The sequence below is a fragment of the Myotis myotis genome, unplaced genomic scaffold (assembly GCF_014108235.1).
Source record: "Myotis myotis isolate mMyoMyo1 unplaced genomic scaffold, mMyoMyo1.p scaffold_m19_p_13, whole genome shotgun sequence".
Lineage (NCBI taxonomy): Eukaryota > Metazoa > Chordata > Mammalia > Chiroptera > Vespertilionidae > Myotis > Myotis myotis.
In genome coordinates this window covers 13,540,668-13,564,151 of record NW_023416317.1, presented here as the reverse complement: position 1 = coordinate 13,564,151, position 23,484 = coordinate 13,540,668, and the positions used below count along the sequence as shown (strand labels likewise).

Sequence of the window (23,484 nt, the reverse complement as noted above, 5' to 3'; positions counted from 1 at the left end):
GGTCAAAACACACTGATCTTGGCATAGCGCCTGATGAAGTTCACTTAATTTCCTATTATTTGTAGTATGTAAGAGACGTGTGTAAAAACTTCAATACCTTGATGTGTTGTGGCATTCACTCTCCGTGTCGCTGTTCTAGGTCATCACTCCTGAAGAAATCATTCACCCGGATGTGGATGAGCACTCGGTGATGACGTACCTGTCCCAGTTCCCCAAAGCCAAGCTCAAACCCGGGGCCCCTCTGAAACCCAAACTCAACCCCAAGAAAGCCCGGGCCTATGGCAGAGGTAAGCAGCAATCGTGTTGGATTTGAGGCTTGCCCTCGGGTCTTAGAGAATATGATGTGGCTTCAGGAGGACGGTTCTCAAAACCAAGAATGTAGGCTACACCCTGGGAGATGCTGCAGGCCTTCGTCATCAGCGTTTGTTTGTTGGTTGGTTTATGACTATCCTGTTCTGCCTTGTGAATCTAGGCTGTAAGAAACACTGCTGATTTAATGTGCCAGAGACCGATAGGTTTGCCGCTTTGTGATTTAATGTACCAACCCTGGGATGAAGAAAGGACTATTGTCCCATTTTTCAGATGCGGAATCAGAGGCGTGGTCCACCAGGAGTGGGAGGTGGGAGACAGGAGCCTGGGTCTTCTGGCCAATGATTCGTTTTTCCTTTGGTTGTGCTAACGCTGCTCAGATTTCCAGATGGGGTAGGAGCTATTGATAACCCCTGGCAGACACTTCCTTGCTAAGACATCCTGTTTATGCAGCTGCCAGGAGTGTTCTGCTCAGAACGTTATGTTGGGTTGAAGGCATTTTGAGGCACTTGGTGTTCGAGTTGGCACCTGACTTTAAGCAAATAATTTTTATGTTTGTTTGTTTTCAGTTACAGTTCACCTTCAATATTATTCTGTGTTTGTTTCAGGTGTACAGCATAGTGGTTAGACAACCATGTACTTAACAGAGTGCTCCCCGCCACCCCCCAATATTTCAAGTACCCACCTGGCCCCGTGCATAGTTATTAAGCACGCTATTTTTTTTTTTTTCCCCCAGGGGAACAGTTGTATTTCAACTCAGTGTGATTTCTGGTAAAGATCAGCATAGCAAGATACAACTTGCTTCTTTTTCCATAGGAGTGTGTTGTATTTCTTTTTCTTGTTTTTTTTGTTTTGTTTTGTTTTTTTTAAATCCTCACACAAAGATATGTTTTTAATTGATTTTATTTTTTTAGCGAGAGAGAGAAAGATGTGAGAGAGAAACATTGATCTGTTGCCTTCTGCATGTGCCCTGACTGGAGATCAAACCCACAACCTAGGTATGTGCCCTGACTGGGAATCAAACCTGAAACCTTTTGGTATACAGGATGACGCTCTGACAAACTGAGCCACCTGGCCAGGGCTGCATTGTATTTCTTAATGACAATTGGGAAAACATTTAGATACACAAAATAACTTGCATATTCTCCTAGAATCTACGGTTCTTACCATTCTAATATAGTTTTCTCTCGCCCTTTGCGTATTGCATGTGTGTGTGTGTGTGTGTGTGTGTGTGTGTGAGAGAGAGAGAGAGAGAGAGAGAGAGAGAGAGAGAGAGAGAGAGAGATTGATTGATTATTGGAAACATGGTGACATTTTACTTCTGAATATATCAGCAAAGCCTGTCTGTCCTACGAATAGGACATCCTCTTACAAAACCACAATATTCATCATCACACATAAGAAAATAAATAATAATTTCATTCCAACTGATAATTTTGTTTTCAAATTTGTTGTCCTAAAATTCTTTTATAGTTTTTGTTATTTTAGAAACCAAGATTTGATTATGATTCACTTACTACATTTCTTTTTTTGTCTTTACACTCTTTTAATCTAGAATAATTTCCCCCAACTTTTTAAAAGAATGACATTGACTTTCTGAAGAATGCAGAACACTTGTCTCGTGGGCTGTCCCACACACTCCGTCCCTTTGAAGATAGCATTGCTGTACTTGGCCTGAGCTTCGTCTAAGGATGGCCTACAGCCAGGGTAGTGGTGATGACCGTGTGTCGTCTCAATCTCACTGGCCAGGTCCTTCTCGCGGTCTTTTTAGCATGATTTAGACCAGAACACAGCTTGATTGCTCTGGAACAAACCCATGTGCCATTTGAGGTCCCTTTGGCAATGAGGTGGGGTCTGTGAATCTTTTGTGTTATATGTTATTTGAAGGCCTCCCCCAGGTGCAGTCTCTCCCAGGTCAGTGTGCCTATGCTTGCTGTAAAGGTGCTTTCTGTAAGCCATACCAAAGGCGGTGGCTGCAGTAAAGAATCTCTGATTTTAAAGGTTAAAATTTAATCTCTGAATTTAAAGTTTTTTTTTTGCCATTCCTAAATGGCAAATAAAGCTCAAACAGCTAAATAAATCTCTTGTCAACAAAACTGGTCAAATAAATTGAATCTGACCAAGGCACCAAATGCTTGTTTGCAGTAACCTTATCAGTGGCCGGCCAGTTTCCCCATTGTTAATGTGAAATGGTTTCCTCTGACTGCTATTTTCTGAAACGTGACAACTTGTTATACTTTAGGAATGTGGCTAGTCACTGCTTTTTCCTTTATCTGCCTCTTTGTGTTATGTACTTAGGGACCAAACACCTTTAAAAAATTTTTTTAAATCCTTATCTGAGGATATGTTTATTGATTTTAGAGAGAGAGAAACATTGATATAAAAGAGAAACATCAATGAAGAGAGAAATATCAATCAGTTGCCTCCCATAAGCACCCCAACCAGGGACTGAACCCACAACCAGTATGTGCCCTGACCAGGAATTGAACCCTCAACCTTTTGGTGCACGGAATGGCGCTCCAGCCAACTGAGCTTCCTGGCCAGGGTGCAGACACCTTTTAAGAAGTGTGTGTGTGTGTGTGTGTGTGTGTGTGTGTGTGTGTGTTTTACCACAATACAAATGTGGTAAAATATACATAGCATTCACTAATCTAACCATTTTTAAGTGTACCATTCAGTGGCATTAAGTACATTCATGGTTGTGTAACTTTCACCACTATTTATCTCCAGAACTTTTTTATCTTCCCAAATTGAAACTCTGAACTCATTAAATAATAATTCTCCATTCCCCTCCCCTCAGCCCCTGGCAACTACCATTCTGTCTCTGCAAATTTGCCTATTCTAAGTTCCTCATGTAAGTGGAATTATATGATATTTGTCCCTTTGTTCCCATGTTTTCAAGGTTCATCTGGCTCTCACACGTATCAGCATTTCATTCCTTTATGAAGCTGAGTAATACTCCGTTGTATATAATACATTTTATTTTTCTACTTTCCCGTCACTGGACATTTGGGTTGTTTCCACCTTTTGGTTATTGTGAACAATGCTCTGTGGACATGGGCATACAAATATGTTCAGTTGCTGCTGGTATATACCTACAAGTGGAATAGGGTTATTCTAGGTTTAACTTTTTTTTTTTAAGGAGCAAGGCAACAGGGTCACACATGAGGCCACATGGGTGGGGCCTTAAGATATTACTTGTCCCAGAGTGAGACCAAGGGCAGGGACAGTTTGCTCTCTTTCCTGTGTGGCCACATTGCTCCATGTCTGCCAACGGAACCAAGGAATGGGGAACGCTTCATCTCCTAGTTTCTAAAGGGCTTGAGGTTGGCTTTATTTTCTCTTCTGGATGTGGACTAGATTGCAGTTACCAGCTGGTTACCTCTTGCTGGTTATCTGTTCACTGAGCCCTGACCTAGTTCCTGCGGGTTGAAGGAGAGAGGGCTGGGCGGAGGTAAACTTGCCGCCACAAACAGACTTTTGTCGTGGGCTTCCTTGTGGGTTCCGAGGTTGCAGGCGTGCGACTCTGAGCAAAGCAGGAACCTTTCTCAAAACCCACGTTCTCTGCGAAGCAGTCACTGCACAGCAAGACGTAAACCCTCTTCGTACTGAGTAGTCTCGGTTGTCTGCACAGTGAGCGTAGCTCCCAGCGATTGCAGGTGGATGGTTCAGCCGCCCAGCCAGCCATGGGGAGCCAGGGTCTTGGATCAGCTGCAGAGCTAGTTGCTCTCGGGCTGTGGAGTCAGGTGGAGTGGGTATTTATGAATTTATGAAGTGCATGTTTAAATGTAGTTGTTAAATGATGTGATCACTCTGAAAATTTGAAGCAAAAGAAAAATGTAGACAAATGAAAATTGAAAGCTTGCTTCCCATCCCTTCATTCTGAGGTGTTCCTTCCCAGCCTTTCTTTTCTTTTCTTTTCTTTTCTTTTCTTTTCTTTTCTTTTCTTTTCTATTCTATTCTATTCTATTCTTTATATTTGGAAGTGAATTCCAACTATGTGTTTTCTTCAATTTGCATTTCTTACCTAACAATATGTGAATATTATCTTACTATATGATAATCTACCACCAGTATTTTACAGTCAATTATTTATTGGAAAACTAATACAAATCTAGACTGTAGTAGCAAATGACTCAGTGTTTTTAACAGACTGGTGACAAGGAAAAGAAGAGATGGAGAGAAACCTAGAGATTTAATGTGATTTGAGAGACTTAGCAATCAATTGTAATATATGAACCTTATGTGGATCCTACTTCAGCTGATTGTTCAAACAAATTCATGACACAAGATAATCAGAAATTTGAGCACTGACAATATTTGATCATATTAAAGAATTACTGTTAATTTTTTTTATGGGATTTTTTGGATGTAGATATTCTAAAATACTATTTATTAATTTGTTTATTTTTTAATATATTTCTTTATTGATTTCAGAGAGGAAGGAAGAGGGAGAGATAGAAACATCAATGATAAGAGAGAATCATTGATTGGCTGCCTCCTGCACTCCCCCTACTGGGGATTGAGCCCACAACCCGGGCATGTGCCTTTGGCCGGAATCGAACCTGGGACCCTTCAGTCCACAAGCGGACGCTCTATCCACTGAGCCAAACAGGCTAGGGCTGAAATATCATTTAGAGATACATAGTGAATGCTTATGAGGACGTATATGAGGACTAGGATTTGTATCAAAATCACACAGGAAGAGGGAAGTGGCGGGAGTGCAGGTGTGAAGCTAGGCAGGCCGTGAGTTAGTCGTTGTTGAAGCTGGGTGATAGGTACGCAGTTCTCTGTCTCTGCATAGGCTTGGAATCCTCCACAATGAAAAACTTTAAAAAGAAATAATACTTGAACTTGTGCTTCTGGGAAGATGGAGTTGAAGTACTTTTTCCAGGTCTTCCCACTAAGTACATCTGAAATCCCTGGGCATTTTACACAGAACAAACATAAGAAGACTCTGAAAGAGAAGTCAAACCAGCTGGGGACTGGGAGCCCGAGGACTGTCAGTAATGAGTTCCTTGGTTTTCCTTTTGCCTCGTGTATCCAGACTTGGAACTGAAGAAGCTGACAAGCTGGAAATACCAGTGGCACAAGCACAAAAAGCCCAACAAAAGCCTACTCTTTCTGGCCAGAAGACCGGGAAAGGGCAGCCTAGCAGGGCAGAACGCTTTTAGACAATCATTGCTCTGCTCCAGCAAAAACTGCGGCCCCCACTGCACCAGTAAAGGCCAAATGGGGAGCCTAGACTTGCACCACAGATAAGGAAGCCACCCCAGTGATGTCAGTAGAGGCCATTTGAGTAACAATGAGGCATTCCTTACCCCTTCCAGCCTCAGGTAGGGGAAGCCTAATAAAAGCTGGGACTCCCACCTCTACCTACCAGTAATGAGAAGCCCCCCTCACTTTGAGTATCAGCGGAGGTTGAATAGGAAGCCTGGACTTCCTCCCCCACTGGGAGTAATAAGGCCTGCTCCCTTCCTTCCCCTGCTGAAGTGGTCCTATAAAAAGGCAGCTAAAACAAAGTTTACGTGAGACCCAGAGTCTCATAGCATAATACTCAGACTATCCAGGTTTAAATAGCAAAAATCACTTACCAATCCAAGAACCAGGAAGATGTAAAACTGAATGGAAAAAGACAATCAATTGATGCCAACACTGAGGTAATAGAGATGTTAGAATTATTTGATAAAGATTTTAAAGCAGCTGTTATAAAAATGGCTTTAACAAACAATTACAAACACACTTCAAACAAAAGGAAAAAAAACACAAAAAAATCTCAGCAAAGAAGTAGAAGATATAGATAAGAAAGAACCAAATGGAATTTTTAGAACTGAAAAATGCAGTAACTGAAATAACTCTCTGGAAGAGCTCAATAGTAGAGTGGGAAGACAGAGAAAAGAATCAGCAAACTGAAAAATAGAACAATAAAAATTGCCCAATCTGAATGACAAAGAAAGTAGACTGAAAAACATGAACACAGCCTCAGGGACCTTTGGGATGATAACAAAACATCTAACATGTCATAGGAGAGTAAAAATAGGGTGGGGCTAAAGTAATGCTCAAAGAAATAATGGCTGAAAACTCCCCAACTTTGGTAAGCTGAGCTAAACCCAAACAAGATAAAAAAAACCAAGGAAAAAAAAAAAAGTCCACACCAAGCCACATCTTAGACCAGTGGTTCTCAACCTTCCTAATGCCGCGACCCTTTAATACAGTTCCTCATGTTGTGGTGACCCCCAATTTCATTGTTACAAATTGAACATAATTAAAGCATAGTGATTAATCACAAAAACAATATGTAATTGTATATGTGTTTTCCAATGGTCTTAGGCGACCCCTGTGAAAGGGTCATTTGACCCCCAAAGGTGTCGCGACCCACAGGTTGAGAACCGCTGTCTTGGACAGACTTCAAGGAACTAGACAGTAAAAGCTTGAAAGCAACAATAGAAATGACACCTTATTTATTATATTCGTTAGATGGGAAATTTCTCATCTACAGGAAGTGGCACAACATTTTTTATGTGCTGAAAGAAAAGAACAATCAACCCAGAATCCTATATCCAGGGATAATGCACTTTAGGAATGAAGAGGAAATCAAGACATTCTCAGATAAAGGAAAACAAAGAATTTCTCACAAGTACATCTACCTTAAAAGGATGGCTAAAGGAAATTCTCTGGGAAGAAAGGAAGCAATAAGAGAAGGAATCTTGGAATAACAGGAAGAATGAACATGGTAAGCAAAAATATGGATAACTATAATAGACTTCCCTCAACAGCCACAGGCTACCAACACTCAGCCAAATGAAGTAGATAACCTGAGTGGTTCTATAACCATTAAAGAAATCAGATCTGTAATTTGAAAGCTCTTGGAAAAGAAATCTCCAGGCTCAGAAGATTTCACTGGAGGAAGAATTAACACCAGTTCTGCACAATCTCTTCCGGAAATATGAGGAGGGAACACTTCCCAATTCATTTTATGAAGCTAGTATTGCTCTAACCAGACAAAGGCAATGCCAAAAAAAAAGAAAACTACAGACCAATATCTCTCATGAGTAAAGTTGTAAAAGTCCTTAACAAAATATTAGCAAATAGAATTTTGCAATATATAAAAATAATTATTCATCATGACCAAGTGGAGTTGATTCAAGGGGTGCAAGGCTGGCATGCTGTTAGCAAATCAGTCAACATAATCTATATTAACAGGCTAAAGAAGAAAAGTCACATGACCATGTCAATTGATACAGGAAAAGCGTTTGACAGAATTCAGCAGCCATCCATGATAAGAACTCAGAAAAAGAGGAATAGAGAACTTCCTTAATTTGATATAGAGTAGCTACCACAAAACACCTACAATCATTAGTATAATTATGGTGAAAGCCTGGGTGTGTTCTCACCACTGCTATTCAGCATCAGGGTGCAAGTTTTAGCTAATACAGCAAGGAAGAGAAGGAAATAAAAGACACATATCGGAAAGTAAGACATAAAACTGTCCCTATTTACAGATGACATGATAGTCCACAAGAAAATGCTTTCAAAAAATTGTTAAAAAGCTCTCCTTAAATAAGTTCAGCAATGTCTCAGGCTATAAGATCAGCATCCAAATATCCATTGTATTTGTCGACTAGAAGTAACAAAAGAACCCCGAAGTTGAAAATAGCATACCATTTGCATTTGCTCAAAAAATTGAGAAATAAGTGTAAATGTAATAAAACATGTATAGGATTTACATGCTGAAAACAACATAAAACAGTAATGAATAAATCAAATAAGACCTATATAAATGGAGAAACATACTAATTGCTTCCATGGCTTGAGAAAGTTAGAGTAAAGATGTCCGTTCTTCCCAAATTGTCATATAGGTTTAACAGAATTGCTATTAAAATCCCAACAAGATTTTTTTTTGTAGACATAGAAAAGGTTATTATTTCAGAATGTATATGAAAAAGCAGTGAAAGCAATTTTGAAAAAGAAGAATAATGGGGGAAGAGTCATTCCTGTCCTGACCAGGAATTGAACTCGCAACCTTTTGGTGTATGGGACACCACTCCAACCAGCTGAGCAACTGGCCAGGGCTGCTGTTGTCATTTTTAAATTTGACAATCTAGGGAAAAGAGGTCAGTGACCCTGACCAAATAGTCAGATATTGCATGTTTTAAAAATTCTTGTGGCAAGCAAGTTTAAAATTGCTGCTGTAGAGAAGTGCTTAGAAATATAGAAGTACAAGAGGATATTTTCCATTGATTTTTAAAAATATTTTTATGGATTTCAGAGAGGAAGGAAGAGGGAGAGAGAGATAGAAACATCAATGATGAGACAGAATCATTGATTGGCTGCCTCCTGCATGCACCCTACTGGGGATTGAGCCCGAAACCTGGGCATGTGCCCTTGACTGGGATTGAACCCAGTCCGTGGGGCAATGCCTATCCACTGAACCAACTTGCTAGGGAGAGAAATCCATTTTGAAACCACTGTGACCTATCAAAATGGCTAATGTAGAAAGTAGTGATAGCAGCAAATGCTGGCAAGGATGCAGAGAAACTGGATCCGGATCATGAATACATCGCTGGTGGGAATGTAAAATGGTCCAGCCACTCTGGAACACAGTTTGGCAGTTTTTCCTAAAGAACTAAACAGGCAATTACCATATGACCCAGTTGTTGCATTCCTTGACATTTATTCCGGGGAAATGAAAACATGTTCACACAAACCTATACTGGAATGTTTAGGGCAGCATTATTAGTAATAGACAACTGGAAACAACCCAGATGCCCTTCGGTGGGTAAATGGTTATACAAACTGTGATACATTCTTATCAGGGAATATTACTCAGCAATAAAAAAATAAAAATACAGCAACAACCTGGATGAATCTACAGAGAATTATGCTAGTGGAAAAGACAATTTTAAAATGTTGCATAGCGTATGATTCCAATATACTGGAAATGACAAAATTAGAGATGGAGAATAGATTGTGGTTGTTGGGGTAGGAAGGGGATGAGATGGGAGGGGAGTGGGTGTGGCTATAAAAGGGCAACTGGAGTGATCCCTGTGGGAATGGAAATGGTCTGTATTTTGACTATGTAGAGCAGGGGTCCTCAAACTTTTTAAACAGGGGCCCAGTTCACTGTCCCTCAGACCATTGGAGGGCCGGACTATAGTTTAAAAAAAATCTAGTTGGCTTAAAAAAAATCTAGTCGGCTGCTAAGCAACAGGCAGTGGCAGCAAAAACACCTGGCGGGCCGGATAAATGTTTTCAGTTGGCCGCATATGGCCCGCGGGCCGTAGTTTGAGGGCCCCTGATGTAGAGTTTTGTACTATGTAACCATTGGAGGAACTGGATAAGCGACATTATTTCATACACCTGCCTGTGAATCTGCCTCAAATTAATTTGCTCAATCATCTCAAAATAAAAAGTTTAATTAAAAAAATAATTGAAGGCAATTTTTAAATATTTTAAATAATACAAGATGGTCTTTAATGAAAAATGAGCCATCATCCCATACCTCATCTCCCCCACATCCCCACATCACCTCTCTCAGTGCCAGCTCTACGGCTAGTCACACATCATTTTCATAATTGTATCCATTTCTGGCTGAATTGCTCTGAATATTTCAGAATTGATTGTTGCTTAACTAACAAGGACAGAATTAGGGATTGGAACCGATTGGATTATTCTTGACACGGCAGTTTATCCCTTATCTCCCATGTGGTGGCTGCAGGACTGAGTCCCATCTCTCAGTTTCCTGAAGGAAACATGGTGGGTGATGGCCAGTGTCAGGGCTGGCCAGATTGTAATGTGCTTGTGTAAACCTTTGGCAGGAATCGAGCCCACTGGAAACATGGTGAAGCAGCCGGCCAAGTTCACTGTGGACACCATCAGCGCTGGGCAAGGAGACTTGATGGTGTTTGTCGAGGACCCAGAAGGGAACAAAGAGGAGGTATGTCGGAGGGTGCTGCCTCCCCTGTCAGCATCCCAGGGAGCTTGTCAAGGGCCAGGGACTGTGCCTCCATTTTCCCCACTGAAGTTCACAACAAACACTGTTTTTTACCAAAAGGATCCTGAGGCTCACAGTGGTTAAAGTAACTTGCCCAAGGGCTGTACCTTGAAAATGAGTATAAATTGATACCCAGGGACACAATGTTTAATAAAATAAAGGATACTTGGAATTTAGCAAAGGCCTCATTAGTTGAGTTTGTCTTTTTTTTTTTTAATACATTTTTATTGATTTCAGAGAGAGGAAGGGAGGGGGGGAGAGAGAGAGAAGCATCAATGATGCGAGGAAATCATTGATTGGCTGCCTCCTGCACACCCCCTACTAGGGCTTGAGCCTGAAACCTGGGCATGTGCCCCGACTGGGAGTTGAACCATGACCTCCTGGTTCATGGGTTGATGCTCAACCACTGAGCCACACCAGTAGGGCAAGTTGAGGTTTTAGATACTAATGACCAAAATACTAATGGGCAGAATAACAATACAGTACTGATAAAATACAATACAATACAGTAACAATGCTAATGTCCTACTCTCTTCTCACTCTGACCAGCCTTTGATTCTCCCTTCAGAGCCTTTGCACACAGTTCCTTTTGTCTACTTATCTTCTTAAGACTATATATTCCTATTGCTATGTACGATCTGAAATTCTGAGTTTACTGGCATACTGTCCATTTCTCCCACTGGGTCAGGAATTCTGCCTGATTTGTTTTGTTTTGGGTACCTAACACTGGGCCCAGCATTTCATAAATGCTTAATTACTACATGGCCAACGAAGCTTTAAGTTCCTTGCTTTATAGTCTCTCTCATTTAGAGAGTTTCAGCTCTGAGTCAGCAGAGAGTCCTGACTTGGTTATACCTTTGTGCTACATGATTTGGTTCTGTAACTTCAGGCTCTTCCTCCCCTGGGGTGTCCTGCAGGAATAGTGGGGCAGGAAATAGCTAGGACAGGTGCCTGACCTGCCAGCTCGTGGCGGGAGATTGGCTGGCACAGCATTCTTTTACTCACACTGGGTACTTTAGCTCTGACTGTCATTCATCTTCCATCCTAGGCACAAGTGACCCCTGCTAGCGACAAGAACAAGACATACTCGGTGGAGTATCTGCCCAAGGTTACCGGGCTGCACAAAGTAAGATGAGGTGTCGTGGCTATTGCTTGGACTACTCTTCTGGGCTTGCTTCGATATGTGTGGAAGGAGAGGGTTTTCTGAAGTTAACTTCTGATTTTCTTTCCTGATTATAAAAGTATCCGTGCTCATTATAGAAAAATTTTGGATCCCCAGAAACCGGACTTGAGATATTAGCTAATAATCTTGATTGGTTGAATTCCACTAGGTTATTGTAATATCAGATTTTTCTAACTGTCTAGGTAATAATGGTTGTAGCTACATGCCTGGAGTATAGATGCTAAGCCCTGGGCTTTGTCTGTAATGCTGCCTTATGTCCCCTTCGAGGTGTTCTAGAGCATCTGCCGGCATGGAGAAGGCCAGTGGACTGTAGCGGAAGCCAATAGCCCACTCATGTATCTGGGGAATTGTTGGGGATTTGGCCTCAGATCCTTTGTCTCAGCAACATTTTGAATTCTGTTTGAGTTGGTGTCCAGTTGGCTTATGGGATGGGGACCAAAAAAGTCTTGCAGAGACTGGACTGATCGAGGAGTCTACCGTTAGTTGGAAGAAAGCCTTCAACAGCACATATAGGCTTGTCCTGTGTACCATGCCACTGAGATATAGACCATACTCACCACCTTGGGCTTTAGTGAATTCACCTGGAACCATGGCCATATAGAATTTACCTTTAGAACATCATGAATCTTGAAGAAAGCATTTATGATATAATTAATTTATTCACTTTCTAGGAAGCCTAACCCCCAAATTTAAGAGATGAGAACTCTGGCTCAAGTTTTAGATGGAAATCTGTACTTTTTCCCAAATCCACGTGTCTGGGAATGATCTCAGTCCCTTGAAAAATACATTGACTTTAGGTTTGAAATCCTGGAACTGTTCATTGTATTCTGGGGAACAGTGGCCCTCGTCATTGTTGCCTTAAAGGGCTCAATGTCTAGAGATTAGGATATGTGTTTGTATCCTACTAGAGAGGCTAAACATCAGATGTAAGCGTTTTTAGTTTGCTGAAGGTCGGATATCCCAGGCCCGCCGTATGGCTGATGGAGTCAAGTGGGAGTCCCATTCAGGCCTCTAGCAGGGCTCCTGGTCCAGCCACTTTTGTGTGGATAATCAGGAGGAGGGAAGAGAAAGCAAGTGGCTTTTTCTGGTCGCCTCACTGGGCAGGGAGAAGGGAGTGTTTATCATCTCTCTGTCACTTGTAGGTCACAGTACTCTTTGCAGGACAGCATATCTCTAAGAGCCCATTTGAAGTGAATGTCGACAAGGCCCAGGGAGATGCCAGTAAAGTCACCGCGAAAGGCCCCGGTTTGGAAGCTGCAGGGAACATCGCCAATAAGCCCACCTACTTTGACATCTACACAGCAGGTAACACGCCCTCTTCCATGGATCAGGCTTCCTTGTAAAGCCAGAGATAATCCTCAGGAACCTAAAGGCTCGGGATGCCTGACCTTTGTCTTTTAAGTTGAACAACCAACAACAAAAATAATTTTCTTCAATCCATCTCCCTTCCTGCCCCCATACTCTTATAAATTTATTTATTTTTAATTTCTTTTTAAAAAAGTTTTTAATTACAGTTTATATTCAGTATTATTATGTATTAGTTTCAGGTGTACAGAATAGTGATTAGATAATTATATACTTTTTACAAAGTGGTCACCCCAATATTTCAAGTACCCACTTGGCCCCACACATAGTTATTACAGTATTATTGACTATATTCCCTATGCTGTAATTTACATTCCTGTGACTATTCCGTAACTACCAGTTTGTACTTCTTAACCCCTTCACCTTTTTCAGCCAGGCCCCAATCCCTCTCACCTCTGGCGACCATCAGTCAGTTCTCTGTTTCAAATGTATTGGTTATATTTTTAGATTTTTCAAAACCAGCCTTTCTTCTGAAGAAACTAAGTTTGAAGAATTATCTACTAGATGATTCTATGCAAGGTCCTGTTGGAGTGGGGAGGGATGAATAAGACAATTCTTGAAATTGCCTTCTTTTCAGTGTAGAAAATTTACAAAACAGAGAATGGGAAAAAAGGAATGGTCAGCCTTCACCATCCTTCCCCGTGGCAGAATGTGAATGTCTTGGTGTGGCCCTTCTGAGTGCCCCTGTTTCCTTCATTTGAATTTTTTCTATTCATTTATTTATTAACTAGAGGCCCAGTGCACGAATTCGTACACATTGAAAGGAAATTAATTACAAGGTAGCTGGCGGGGCCAGAGGGGCCAGACATGCCCTGGAGCCAACCTCCCAAGGTCCCTCCCCGGCCAGCCCCACTGGGGCAGCGCCGGGGCTCAAAGGGTATCTGTGGAATGAGTGGGGTCCCTCTGGCAGGTGGGGTCCCTTGGCCTGGCCTGTGGGGATTGGGCCAAAACCAGCAGTCCGATATCCCCCCAGGGGTCCCAGAGTGCGAGAGGTCACTCTGCAAAGTTGCTGTCATCCCGCAGCTCCTGCATTGAGCGTCTGCCCCCTGGTGGTCAGTTTGCATCATCCCTACCGGCCAGTCGGCCTGTCAGCAGGTCAGCCAGTCGCTTAGGCTTTTATATATATAGATTTAGAAATATATATTTTTGTTGATTTCAGAGAGGAAGCAAGAGGGAGAGAGAGAGATAGAAACATTAATGATGAGAGAGAATCATTGATTGGCTGCTTCCTGCACGCCCCCTATTGGGGATCAAACCTGCAACCCAGGGATATGCCCTGGCCAGGAATCAATCACGGAGACACGCTGGCTGGACCATTTGCATTTTGTATCTGCTTTTACACTCACCGGCAGTGAGCTTTCTGAGAAGGTGACTTGGGCTTATGGAGTGTTCGCTCTGTCCTAGGTGCCGGCGTGGGTGACATTGGGGTTGAGGTAGAAGATCCCCAGGGGAAGAACACCGTGGAGCTGCTGGTGGAAGACAAAGGAAACCAAGTGTATCGATGTGTATACAAACCAATGCACCCTGGCCCTCACGTGGTCAAGGTCACCTTTGCTGGGGACACCATTCCCAAGAGTCCCTTCGTTGTACAGGTTGGGGAAGGTGAGTGCTGGGGTGGCTGACCAGGTGTGCTGTCTGTGCACATGGCTGGGCCCCAAGGCCAGGAGAATGGTCATTGAACTCCTCTGTCCCCTTTCTGTGGCAAGTGGCTTACTTTGTCCACAAGATATTAATATCTTCCCATGAGCCACGAAGTGACTTCAATGCTTTACTTGTATTAACTCATTTAATCCTCCCCAAAACACTTGTCCAGGAGAGTCATTCCTCACTGAGCAGTGCAGGACTGAGGCCGCAGAGGGGTTGGCGCCTGGGGTTGAGGTTAGCAGCAATAGCATTGCTGGTGCCCCCCCAGCCTCCACTGTTTGGCCTTCACTGGGCTGCCAGGCACTTAGCACGATTGCATCTCATTGTCACACCAGCCTGTGTGTTCCAGGTGCTGTTAGTATCCCCAGTTTGCAGATGGAGACACTGAGACTTAGATAACATAAGGTGTCGGTGAGTAAGGGCTAGGCGCCGGTAGGAGTAGAACCCAGGTCTCTGTTGACCCCTTAACCACACTGCTGAACTCCCTCTGCAGGGGAAGCAGGTGTTTTCCTATTAGACTCTTTCCTTCTCCTTGTTGCTCTTCCTCCCCCTACCCTCATCCCTAGCTCTGCTGCCTTTTCTAATCAATACTTGCCTTTTCCTGTTCTGTCCTGCATCTGCGTCTGCAGGCCTGGCTTCCTCCTCTGAATCCTGCCTCTGGGCCGCCTGGACCCCGAAGCTGTTGGCTTCCTAGCTGAGAGCACTGGGCCCGAGGCACCTTGCTTGGTAAGGGCTGGTTGGGTGGGGCTTTGGTGCCAGGTCTTTGTGCTGCCTGCAAATGTCAGCGAGCCTGTGCTGTTTGTGGCCTCAGGAAATGACAGTACAGTTGTTCTCACAGCTTGTCCAGCCATACCCCAAGCCTGCTCTCTAATTACATTTAAACATTTCTCCTCTCCCAAACAGAGGAGAATCTGGCAATTTCCTTCCAACTCTTCAGCTCTATTTAGTGTTTATATGAACTAAGTAGTTACCCTTTTGATATGGAGACCATTGCCCATGTACAGAATTTCCATGAGTATTTATTTTTTTTAAAGACACATTTAAACCCTCCAAGGGAAGTCCTGTGACTTACTCCTGGTATGACCAACTTTTCTCCCCTTGGCAAATTGAAAACCCCCAACATATTCATTAACAAAAGTCTTTTTGACATAATGCAAGCGTTTGAATGGCTATCCTAGTTCCAGTAGTGTTTCCTGACCTCCTCTCTCTCATGGATTACCCTTCTCATTCCTGGCATGTGTCTCCATCACTTGTACTGGATCGAATTTATTTATTAGAGTTCTTCTCTTGATGTACTAATCCTCCCTCTACTTAGATGATTTTATATAAAAAAGAAGCTGACATCATCTTCATAGTGAAAAACCAACGTTACTTGCCACAAATTGCTACCATAAACTTACATTCATCCACGAACCACCTAAAGTCATCCCTAACTCCAAGGATGTGTGTATGTATCTTAGGGAAGCAGTTGTTTGCCAAATAGCCAAAGCGGACATTGCAGAGAGGAGGGGCCAGAGGAGAAATTGCCTTCCTTCTATGAAGTAAACTGAAGTCTCCTCCTCTGGGGTTCGAGACCCAGAGCAGTGATGGCGAACCTATGACACGCGTGTCAGAGGTGACACGCGAACTCATTTTTTTGGTTGATTTTTCTTTGTTAAATGGCATTTAAATATATAAAATAAATATCAAAAATATAAATCTTTGTTTTACTATGGTTGCAGATATCAAAAAATTTCTATATGTGACACAGCACCAGAGTTAAGTTAGGGTTTTTAAAAATGCTGACACGCCGAGCTCAAAAGGTTCGCCGTCACTGGTATAGAGAGCTGTCAAATACGCAGTATCAGATTTAGGAAGGAAAAGTCACTTCATACACAGCGTGACATTTTACCCATTAATCTCTCATTTCTGTACTTAATCAGAAGGTTGCCCATGCTGACAATGAATTCCTAGGGTTCAAGGAAGTCTTTAATCAACCTTCTGATGACCCCAGGGGCAGTAGTTTTGTGCACCTCATGTAAGGAATATTGGAAGCTACCTTTGCCCTTCATTTTTGTACTTACAAGTTTAGCTTTTTTAACCAGATCTAGAAATAACATTGAGGGGCGTTTGTCGCTAGTAGTTGCACTCCCAGCCGCCCACATTCCTAGGACCTGTGACGGAAGGCACTGCAATGGTTGTCTGCCTTGGCCAGCGGAGGGTTGCACTGGCTTCCTTTCGAGCTACCTTCTGGCTCTTTATGGGGAAAACGACACTGTTTAGACCTTTAGAAATGACTGACCCAAAGTTTGGAGCCTGGTCAGGTGTTTTCAAGCGCTACATTTTTCAAGTTGACTTGAGGAAGCCCAGTCTTCCCAATTAGTGGGCCCTTGAGTATAGCAATGAGGTTTGAACCGTGTCCAGCACTAGGTCTTAACTCTGCTTCACCACCGAGGGGATACATGCCAGGATTCAGCCGGTACCAGGAGCCCGGGGAATCCACACTGTGCCCTCCGGCTTTCTTCGCCAAAGGAACTTTCTCCAGTCCCTCCGCAGCGTGGCTGGACAAAGTTATGTTGTGTCCTTATTTGCTGCCTGGTGTGCTCCCTAAACGGGACCCCTGGTCCCAGCAACTGCCGCATACTCTTTGTGCAGAGCAAATATTTTCTTGGCGGGTGGCTCCACATTACCTTGGCTTGCTCAACTCTGACTAAAGAATGAAAGGTTGAATTGATGTCGAAATTGTGCTTGCAGCCTGCAATCCAAACGCCTGCCGGGCCAGTGGCCGAGGCCTGCAGCCCAAAGGCATCCGCATCCGGGAGACGGCGGACTTCAAAGTTGACACCAAAGCTGCTGGAAGCGGGGAGCTTGGCGTAACTGTGAAGGGTCCTAGTAAGTGTTCCTTTCTTCCCTCCTCTCAGGTGTGATTTCAGCCACGTTTGTAGCCTGGCATATGGATTTCACCCCATGGCCAGTTCTGATCCATGTATCCCAGAGATCTGTGTCAAAGACTTCAGGCTACCTGGGCTCCATCGGCAAGGAAGCAGTGATTGATTTGTAATGTCTGTCCTGGTTGCAGGCGGGGACAGTGGTGGTTCTGCAGACTCACATTGTATTAAGGCTTTTGGGAGTAGAAGGAGCAGTTACGCAATGAGTTTTGGGAAATGCTGTCTTTGGTTGGGACAGCAACCTGAAGGGGCCCCTTTTTTATTTGCAGAAACGTAGGCTTAGAGAGGACAGATCTTGCCCAAGGTCCCACAGCTTGTAGGTGTCTGAGCTGGAATTCAAGCACAGTCTCCGAAGCCAGTGATTTTCCCACTATAGGTTACATTTTATAGACTATGCAATTATGTCAGGCACCTAATTACTATGATCAGTGCTTATAAAAGGGGAATCAGATTCCCCAAGGTTAAATTTCCTTGTAAATAAATGCCATCCGTGGAGAGGTGGGTTGTACCCTGCAACTCATTCTTGCTCCCTGTTTTGGGAAGGGAGACAGTTGATGTGAGGATGGGGGTGAGGACCATCCTCGAGTTTTCTCCTGGAACAGATGAGCAGCTCGGCATTTCTAGTTGCAGGTGCAGAAGCCCTTGGCTTGTGGAATCTTGAGCTTCCTATGCTAGGACTGCTCTTACCCTCTGTATTCCCAGCAGGCTGGGCAGGGGTGTTCTGAGTTCCAGAAAGTTAATATTTGACCTCGGAGCACCAAGCTTTGGGGCAGGCTGAGCCCCAAGGGCAGCCAAGGTTCTAGACTGCTCAGACCTAGAGCCAAGCTGCTCTGCGGCTGCCCTCCCCCCTGGCTTGTTGCTACAGGAGCCAAGGAGGCGATTTTTTTCCTGACCTTAGATTCTCACTTGACGAAATGGCTTTCCCAGCCAAACCTCAAGGCTCAACATCAAACAAGTCCCTGCCTGACGGCTTGCTCTGGAGTTTGTGGTAGAGCATCTAAAATCCGTCTCCTTGTCGATAGCACAGAAGAGCGTTCTCACTTTCATTGTCCGGCTTCAGTTGAAAAAGATATGCCAGGACACGAACCTGGAACTCATGTCAAATACTCATCCATTCCCTCCCCAGTTTTGGGGGGAGCTAAAATGGGTAGAATTGTTGAGGAAAAATTGAGATGCAACTAGATTTATCTTTACACAGTCCCTGGAGGTTCTGGCTGCGTAGCCCCCCTCATAGCTTAGAGAGCCTACGAAAGCCAGCTAGCTGAAATCTTCCAATTCCCCACAATTTGAAGCAGAGACGGGCCCGTTTTTAGCTTTGGATTAATCTCTCAGGTTTTAGGGGTCCCACCCTCTTAGGTGGCCCACTTGCTTTCCTCTGTGACCACGTTTATGGATATTTCTGTCATTCTGTTCTTGTCTTCCGGGTTCTCGTTCTGAGCCTAGGATTGCATTGGAAAAGGTGGTGTGTTTTCTTCTCACAGAGGGCCTGGAGGAGCTGGTGAAGCAAAAAGGTTTTCTGGATGGAGTCTATGCGTTCGAGTATTACCCCAGCACCCCGGGAAAGTACAGCATTGCCATCACATGGGGGGGACACCACATTCCAAAGAGGTGAGTCTCTGTTCCGACGTCTCTGGAGGTGCTGAGCCCAGGGCAGGCTCACCGTGGTGGCTTCCTGAGCTGCAGGAGGGAAAGAGATCTGCTTTGTTGCAAACATTTTTTTTTTTTCTGGCAGTTCACAGACATTTGGCCTGTTCTCAAAAGCAGCAGAAAGTCACTGTGGTTTCAGCTGCCTTGCTTTAAATCAAATGCCGGCGGTTTGGGCCTGGTGGGAGGCGGGGAAGCCAGAAGGAGCAGTAATAGAGAGCAAATGGACTGTGTGTCTTTATACCCTTATATAAACTGCGATTCTCTTTCTTTCAATGCATGCCTCTGTTCAGGAATGCCATGGGGTAAAATCTGCTATGGTTTACATTAAAGTCCTCTACGTGAGCGCAGGCAGGAATCAAGGGGCCAGTCTGCAGCTTTGCCGTGTGGGCGTGCAGTTTGCCTGCCCTGTGTTTACGTGTTTTCCAGCTCTTCTGGGGGCAACTTTAAACTCTGAATAAATTCAGTTTACCTTGAGAAATATCTGGGCATATTATATTATAGGGTTCTGAAAATCTAAGCAAACTATTTTTTTTTTTTACTTCCTGCATAAAAGTTAAAACACATTCATTAATGTATGAGCTAACGCCTATTCAACCTAGTTTTGTTGTTACAGTCTTGTGAGCCCTGCACACAAAAGGTCAATGACCAGAAAGACAGTGCAAGGCAGTGTGGCTTGAGCACCAACCCAGTGGCCCCCCGAGTGCCTTGAGACAGCACATTATATTGTTGACCTAACAATGGCTGAGGGGGGCCTGCGTGGAGGAAGGGCTTGGCTGGAGACTGGGACTGCGGGTCAGAGGATCCAGCAAGTGGAAAGAATAGGCATAAACAGCTTATGGCTGTACTTAGCCCCTTCTTGACTCTTAGTTAATGCTCCTTCTGTTCCTTTCCTTTTAGCCCCTTTGAAGTTCAAGTTGGCCCTGAAGCAGGCATGCAGAAAGTCCGTGCGTGGGGCCCTGGCCTCCATGGCGGGATTGTGGGGCGGTCAGCAGACTTCGTGGTGGAGTCCATTGGTGCTGAGGTGGGGTCTCTGGGTAAGTGGATGCAGCTGACCAGCAGCTTCTGTAGGGCTGAGGTTATAGGGGTGCTTGGGCCCGCTATTAGGCCGAGAGTTGGGACCTCCTGAGCCTCACTACCCTTAACCTCCTGGTCTCCTCACCACCTGAGGCCGCCTCTGCACACTGCTGTGGAATTGCAGTTCCCATTTTCCACCTGCCCTTCAGGCTGCTCTCTGCTTCATTCATTCATTTGTTCACTAGAGCAAGCATGTCAAACTCAAAGGCTAACACGGGCCAAATAAACAAGGTCTAAGTTTATGTGGGCCGCAAAAAAACAAAAGCTTCAATTTTCATAGAAACATAGGTTTATTTCGATAGAGACATGCATGAATACAAAGGGCTGAAAGAAATGAGTAATCGTTAACATAAAATAATAGAACATTTTAATAAAAATTAATATTTTTTCTTGAACATTAACTTACCAGACACAGGTAACTGCACAAATAAATAAGCGCAACGCAAATAAACCTGTTTTTGTTGTTCTCCGAATATGAAATATTTCCTGTTGCGCGCACCAAACAAGTCAGTCCAAGACTAATGACGTGGCAGTCGGCTGCTAAAATATTCGCTGCTAGTACTAGTGGATAGAAATGGTGCGCCTGCGTGAAAGGCACGTAAGGGAAATGAACGCAACATGATTATAGTAATCAGTCATTAGCGAACGTTGTAGTTCGTTATTAATAATATGTGTAACAGGATATTGTAAAAATTAAGTTACAAAATTTTTATTAAAACGTTTCTTATATGTTGTTATATTGGCTGGGCCACACAAATATTCATGGTGGGTCGCATGTGGCCCGTGGGCTGTGAATGTGACGTGCTTTCACCAAAGGCTTTCCATGGATGTTGTGCCTAGAATATAGTAGGCACTCAACTAATATTGCTGACTGCTCCTTAGTTTAGATGAATGAATTAACTTTTTTGAAATCGGAAATTTAGGAGTAAATATTCTTTGGAGCATAACTGAATGCATTTTAAATACACACCTGATGTAGACATGATCATTTTAGATCGGTGGCCAGCATTTCTCTCTCTTCAAAGGATCAGATAGCGAATATTTTAGTGTTGTGGGTCGTATTCTCTCCCACACCTGTTCGACTCTGCTGTTGTAGCATGAAAGCAGCAGTAGAAAATACATAAGCGAAGGAGTATGGCTGTTTCAGTAAAACCTTGTTTACAAAAACAGGCAGTGGGTAGGTGTGGCCTAGTGGCCATAGTTTGAGAACCTATATTTCAGGTACTAAAAATAAGCAAAAAGGGGAAAATAAGAAGTTACATTAAATTTTTCCTTCTAGAGAGAAAATAAATATTTCAGTCTATCCTTGTAGACTAGAGATACTATTAAACCTTTTGGCGTATCCTTTTAGACTTTTTTCTGTGCATATACATACAAGTACTTATCTGCCACAAAAAATATCTGGGGGAAGTCTTTTTATCTTCCCGCCTCAGATAAATATAGAACATATCTCAATTTTCCATGACTTCCATGGAATTCCATTGCATGAATATAACTTACCGGGTTCTCCAGTTATTTCCAGGGTTTTACTATAAAAACAATGCTTATCCTTGTATCTGTTTACACACATCCTTGGTTATTTCCTTCAGATAAAAGCCCAAATGCGGATTTGGTAGGGGAAAGGATGGGCATTGGTTTAAGGCTTTTGGTACATTTCCATATTGCCAACAAAGGTTTGCTGGTTGACCTTATTGTTAGATGATATTTTTTAAAAGTATAAAATCCAATTCTTCCATCTCTAGTGAAGACTCAGTAGACTTGGTTTTGTGGGAAAGGGACACAAACAGGTTTCAGTCTTCTGGGCAACACTTGGCTTTTAGGCAGGCAGAGGGAGGGAGTTGATAGTAACATAGAATAGGTCCTTTTCCCCATGTAACCAGGGAGCCCTCCCTCCATCCCCCTACCATCCCCCAGGGTTCGCCATTGAAGGCCCCTCCCAGGCGAAGATTGATTATGACGACCAGAATGATGGATCGTGTGACGTCAAGTACTGGCCCAAGGAGCCTGGCGAATATGCCGTTCACATCATGTGTGATGACGAGGACATCAAGGACAGTCCGTACATGGCCTTCATCCACCCGGCCACAGGAGACTATAACCCAGATCTGGTGAGTCAACTTGTTATGTTTCTGGCTTCTGGGATCATCCCTGGTGCCTGGAAGAGGTGACAGAGAGGAGTCTTGTAGAGTTTAGGAAGGAAACGGGCCTACAGTGGTACCACTGAGTATTTTTCTAATGTTGGGCAAGAAACTTACCTCTGACTCTTGGTATCCTCCACTATAAAGTGGGAATGATAGGAGTGTCTGCTTCCTAGAGCTTCTGGGATGATTCCAGGAGGTCACCAACATGCATAGAGACAGCCCTTAGACCAGAGCATGGCCCATGCAGGGGGCTCCATAGGAAGCTGTTTCCTTGCAACCTGGAGCATCATATTTCAGTCTTGCCACTTTCTGAGGTTATTATTTCAAGATGTTCCATGGATAATGGTGTGTGTTTTTTTTCTCCCCAGCTCCCTTCTCTTAAATTAGAGCCGTATTTTCCGTGTTTCCAAGAGTTTCTCTCATGCCCTTTGCAGACTGATAAGCATCAAGTCTGAGCCAGCCTGGCCGACAGGAGGAGGCCCCAGGCCTCCTGTGTGCTGCTGTTGGCCCACAGGGCAGCTGTCCATAGGCTGCCTGCCAGTCCTCCGCTCTCTGAGGGCCGCACACGTTTAGAATGTTGTTTGTAGCAAAGGGTAACATTGGAATTGGGCATGGCTGGAGGTCCCTGATCCACTTACTAGAAGTTCTCCATGTCAGCTCGGAATAAGGCAAGGAGCCCAGCGTAGTTTGGGGCCTGGTTATAGAGAATTTTCTCTTTCATGAGAGGTTAATGGTCCTGTTTTTTGTTTTTAAGTTAGAACCTACTTTAGCATTTTCCTTCCAGTAACCATCCTGTTATGTAGGTGCTGTAAAGCTGGTGGCCCTAGTCACCAGTCTTCACATAGGGATTTAGTTGGGGGCATTCATTGCACAGAAAGACAATCATTATTGGCCTTTTGCCCCAGGTCCAAGCGTACGGGCCAGGTTTGGAGAAATCTGGGTGCATTGTCAACAACCTGGCCGAGTTCACCGTGAATCCTAAGGATGCTGGAAAAGCTCCCTTAAAGATATTTGCTCAGGTACGTTTCCAGGGGACCTGTGCAGGTAATTGTCAGGTGACAAGATCCTACAGTGCAATGGCAAGTTGTTCGGTTCATCTGATCCTCAGTTTCCTTATCTACACATTGGGAACAATAAGAATATTTAACCTCATGGATTATGTGAGAAGTAAATGGGGTTCCGACAGGTAAAGCCAGGTGC

At 43.7% G+C, this 23,484-nt stretch overlaps 1 protein-coding gene across 10 annotated transcripts in view; it reads left to right on the top strand.

The window, feature by feature from the left end:
- Positions 1-23,484, top strand: part of FLNB (filamin B) — a 138,464-nt gene that overhangs the window by 57,563 nt on the left and 57,417 nt on the right. For 9 of the 10 annotated variants that reach the window (XR_004971462.1, XR_004971463.1, XM_036331779.1 and 6 more), the window contains exons 4-13: positions 140-287; positions 10,128-10,246; positions 11,352-11,429; positions 12,629-12,791; positions 14,256-14,453; positions 17,229-17,366; positions 18,904-19,030; positions 19,967-20,103; positions 22,058-22,251; positions 23,190-23,303. Coding sequence is in view for 8 of the 10 variants with exons in the window: in XM_036331779.1 (XP_036187672.1) it covers positions 140-287; positions 10,128-10,246; positions 11,352-11,429; positions 12,629-12,791; positions 14,256-14,453; positions 17,229-17,366; positions 18,904-19,030; positions 19,967-20,103; positions 22,058-22,251; positions 23,190-23,303 (1,416 nt within the window). In the remaining 2 variants the exon portion in view is untranslated. The remainder of the gene's footprint in view (positions 1-139; positions 288-10,127; positions 10,247-11,351; positions 11,430-12,628; positions 12,792-14,255; positions 14,454-17,228; positions 17,367-18,903; positions 19,031-19,966; positions 20,104-22,057; positions 22,252-23,189; positions 23,304-23,484) is intronic. The other variant, XM_036331781.1, reaches the window with a different exon arrangement.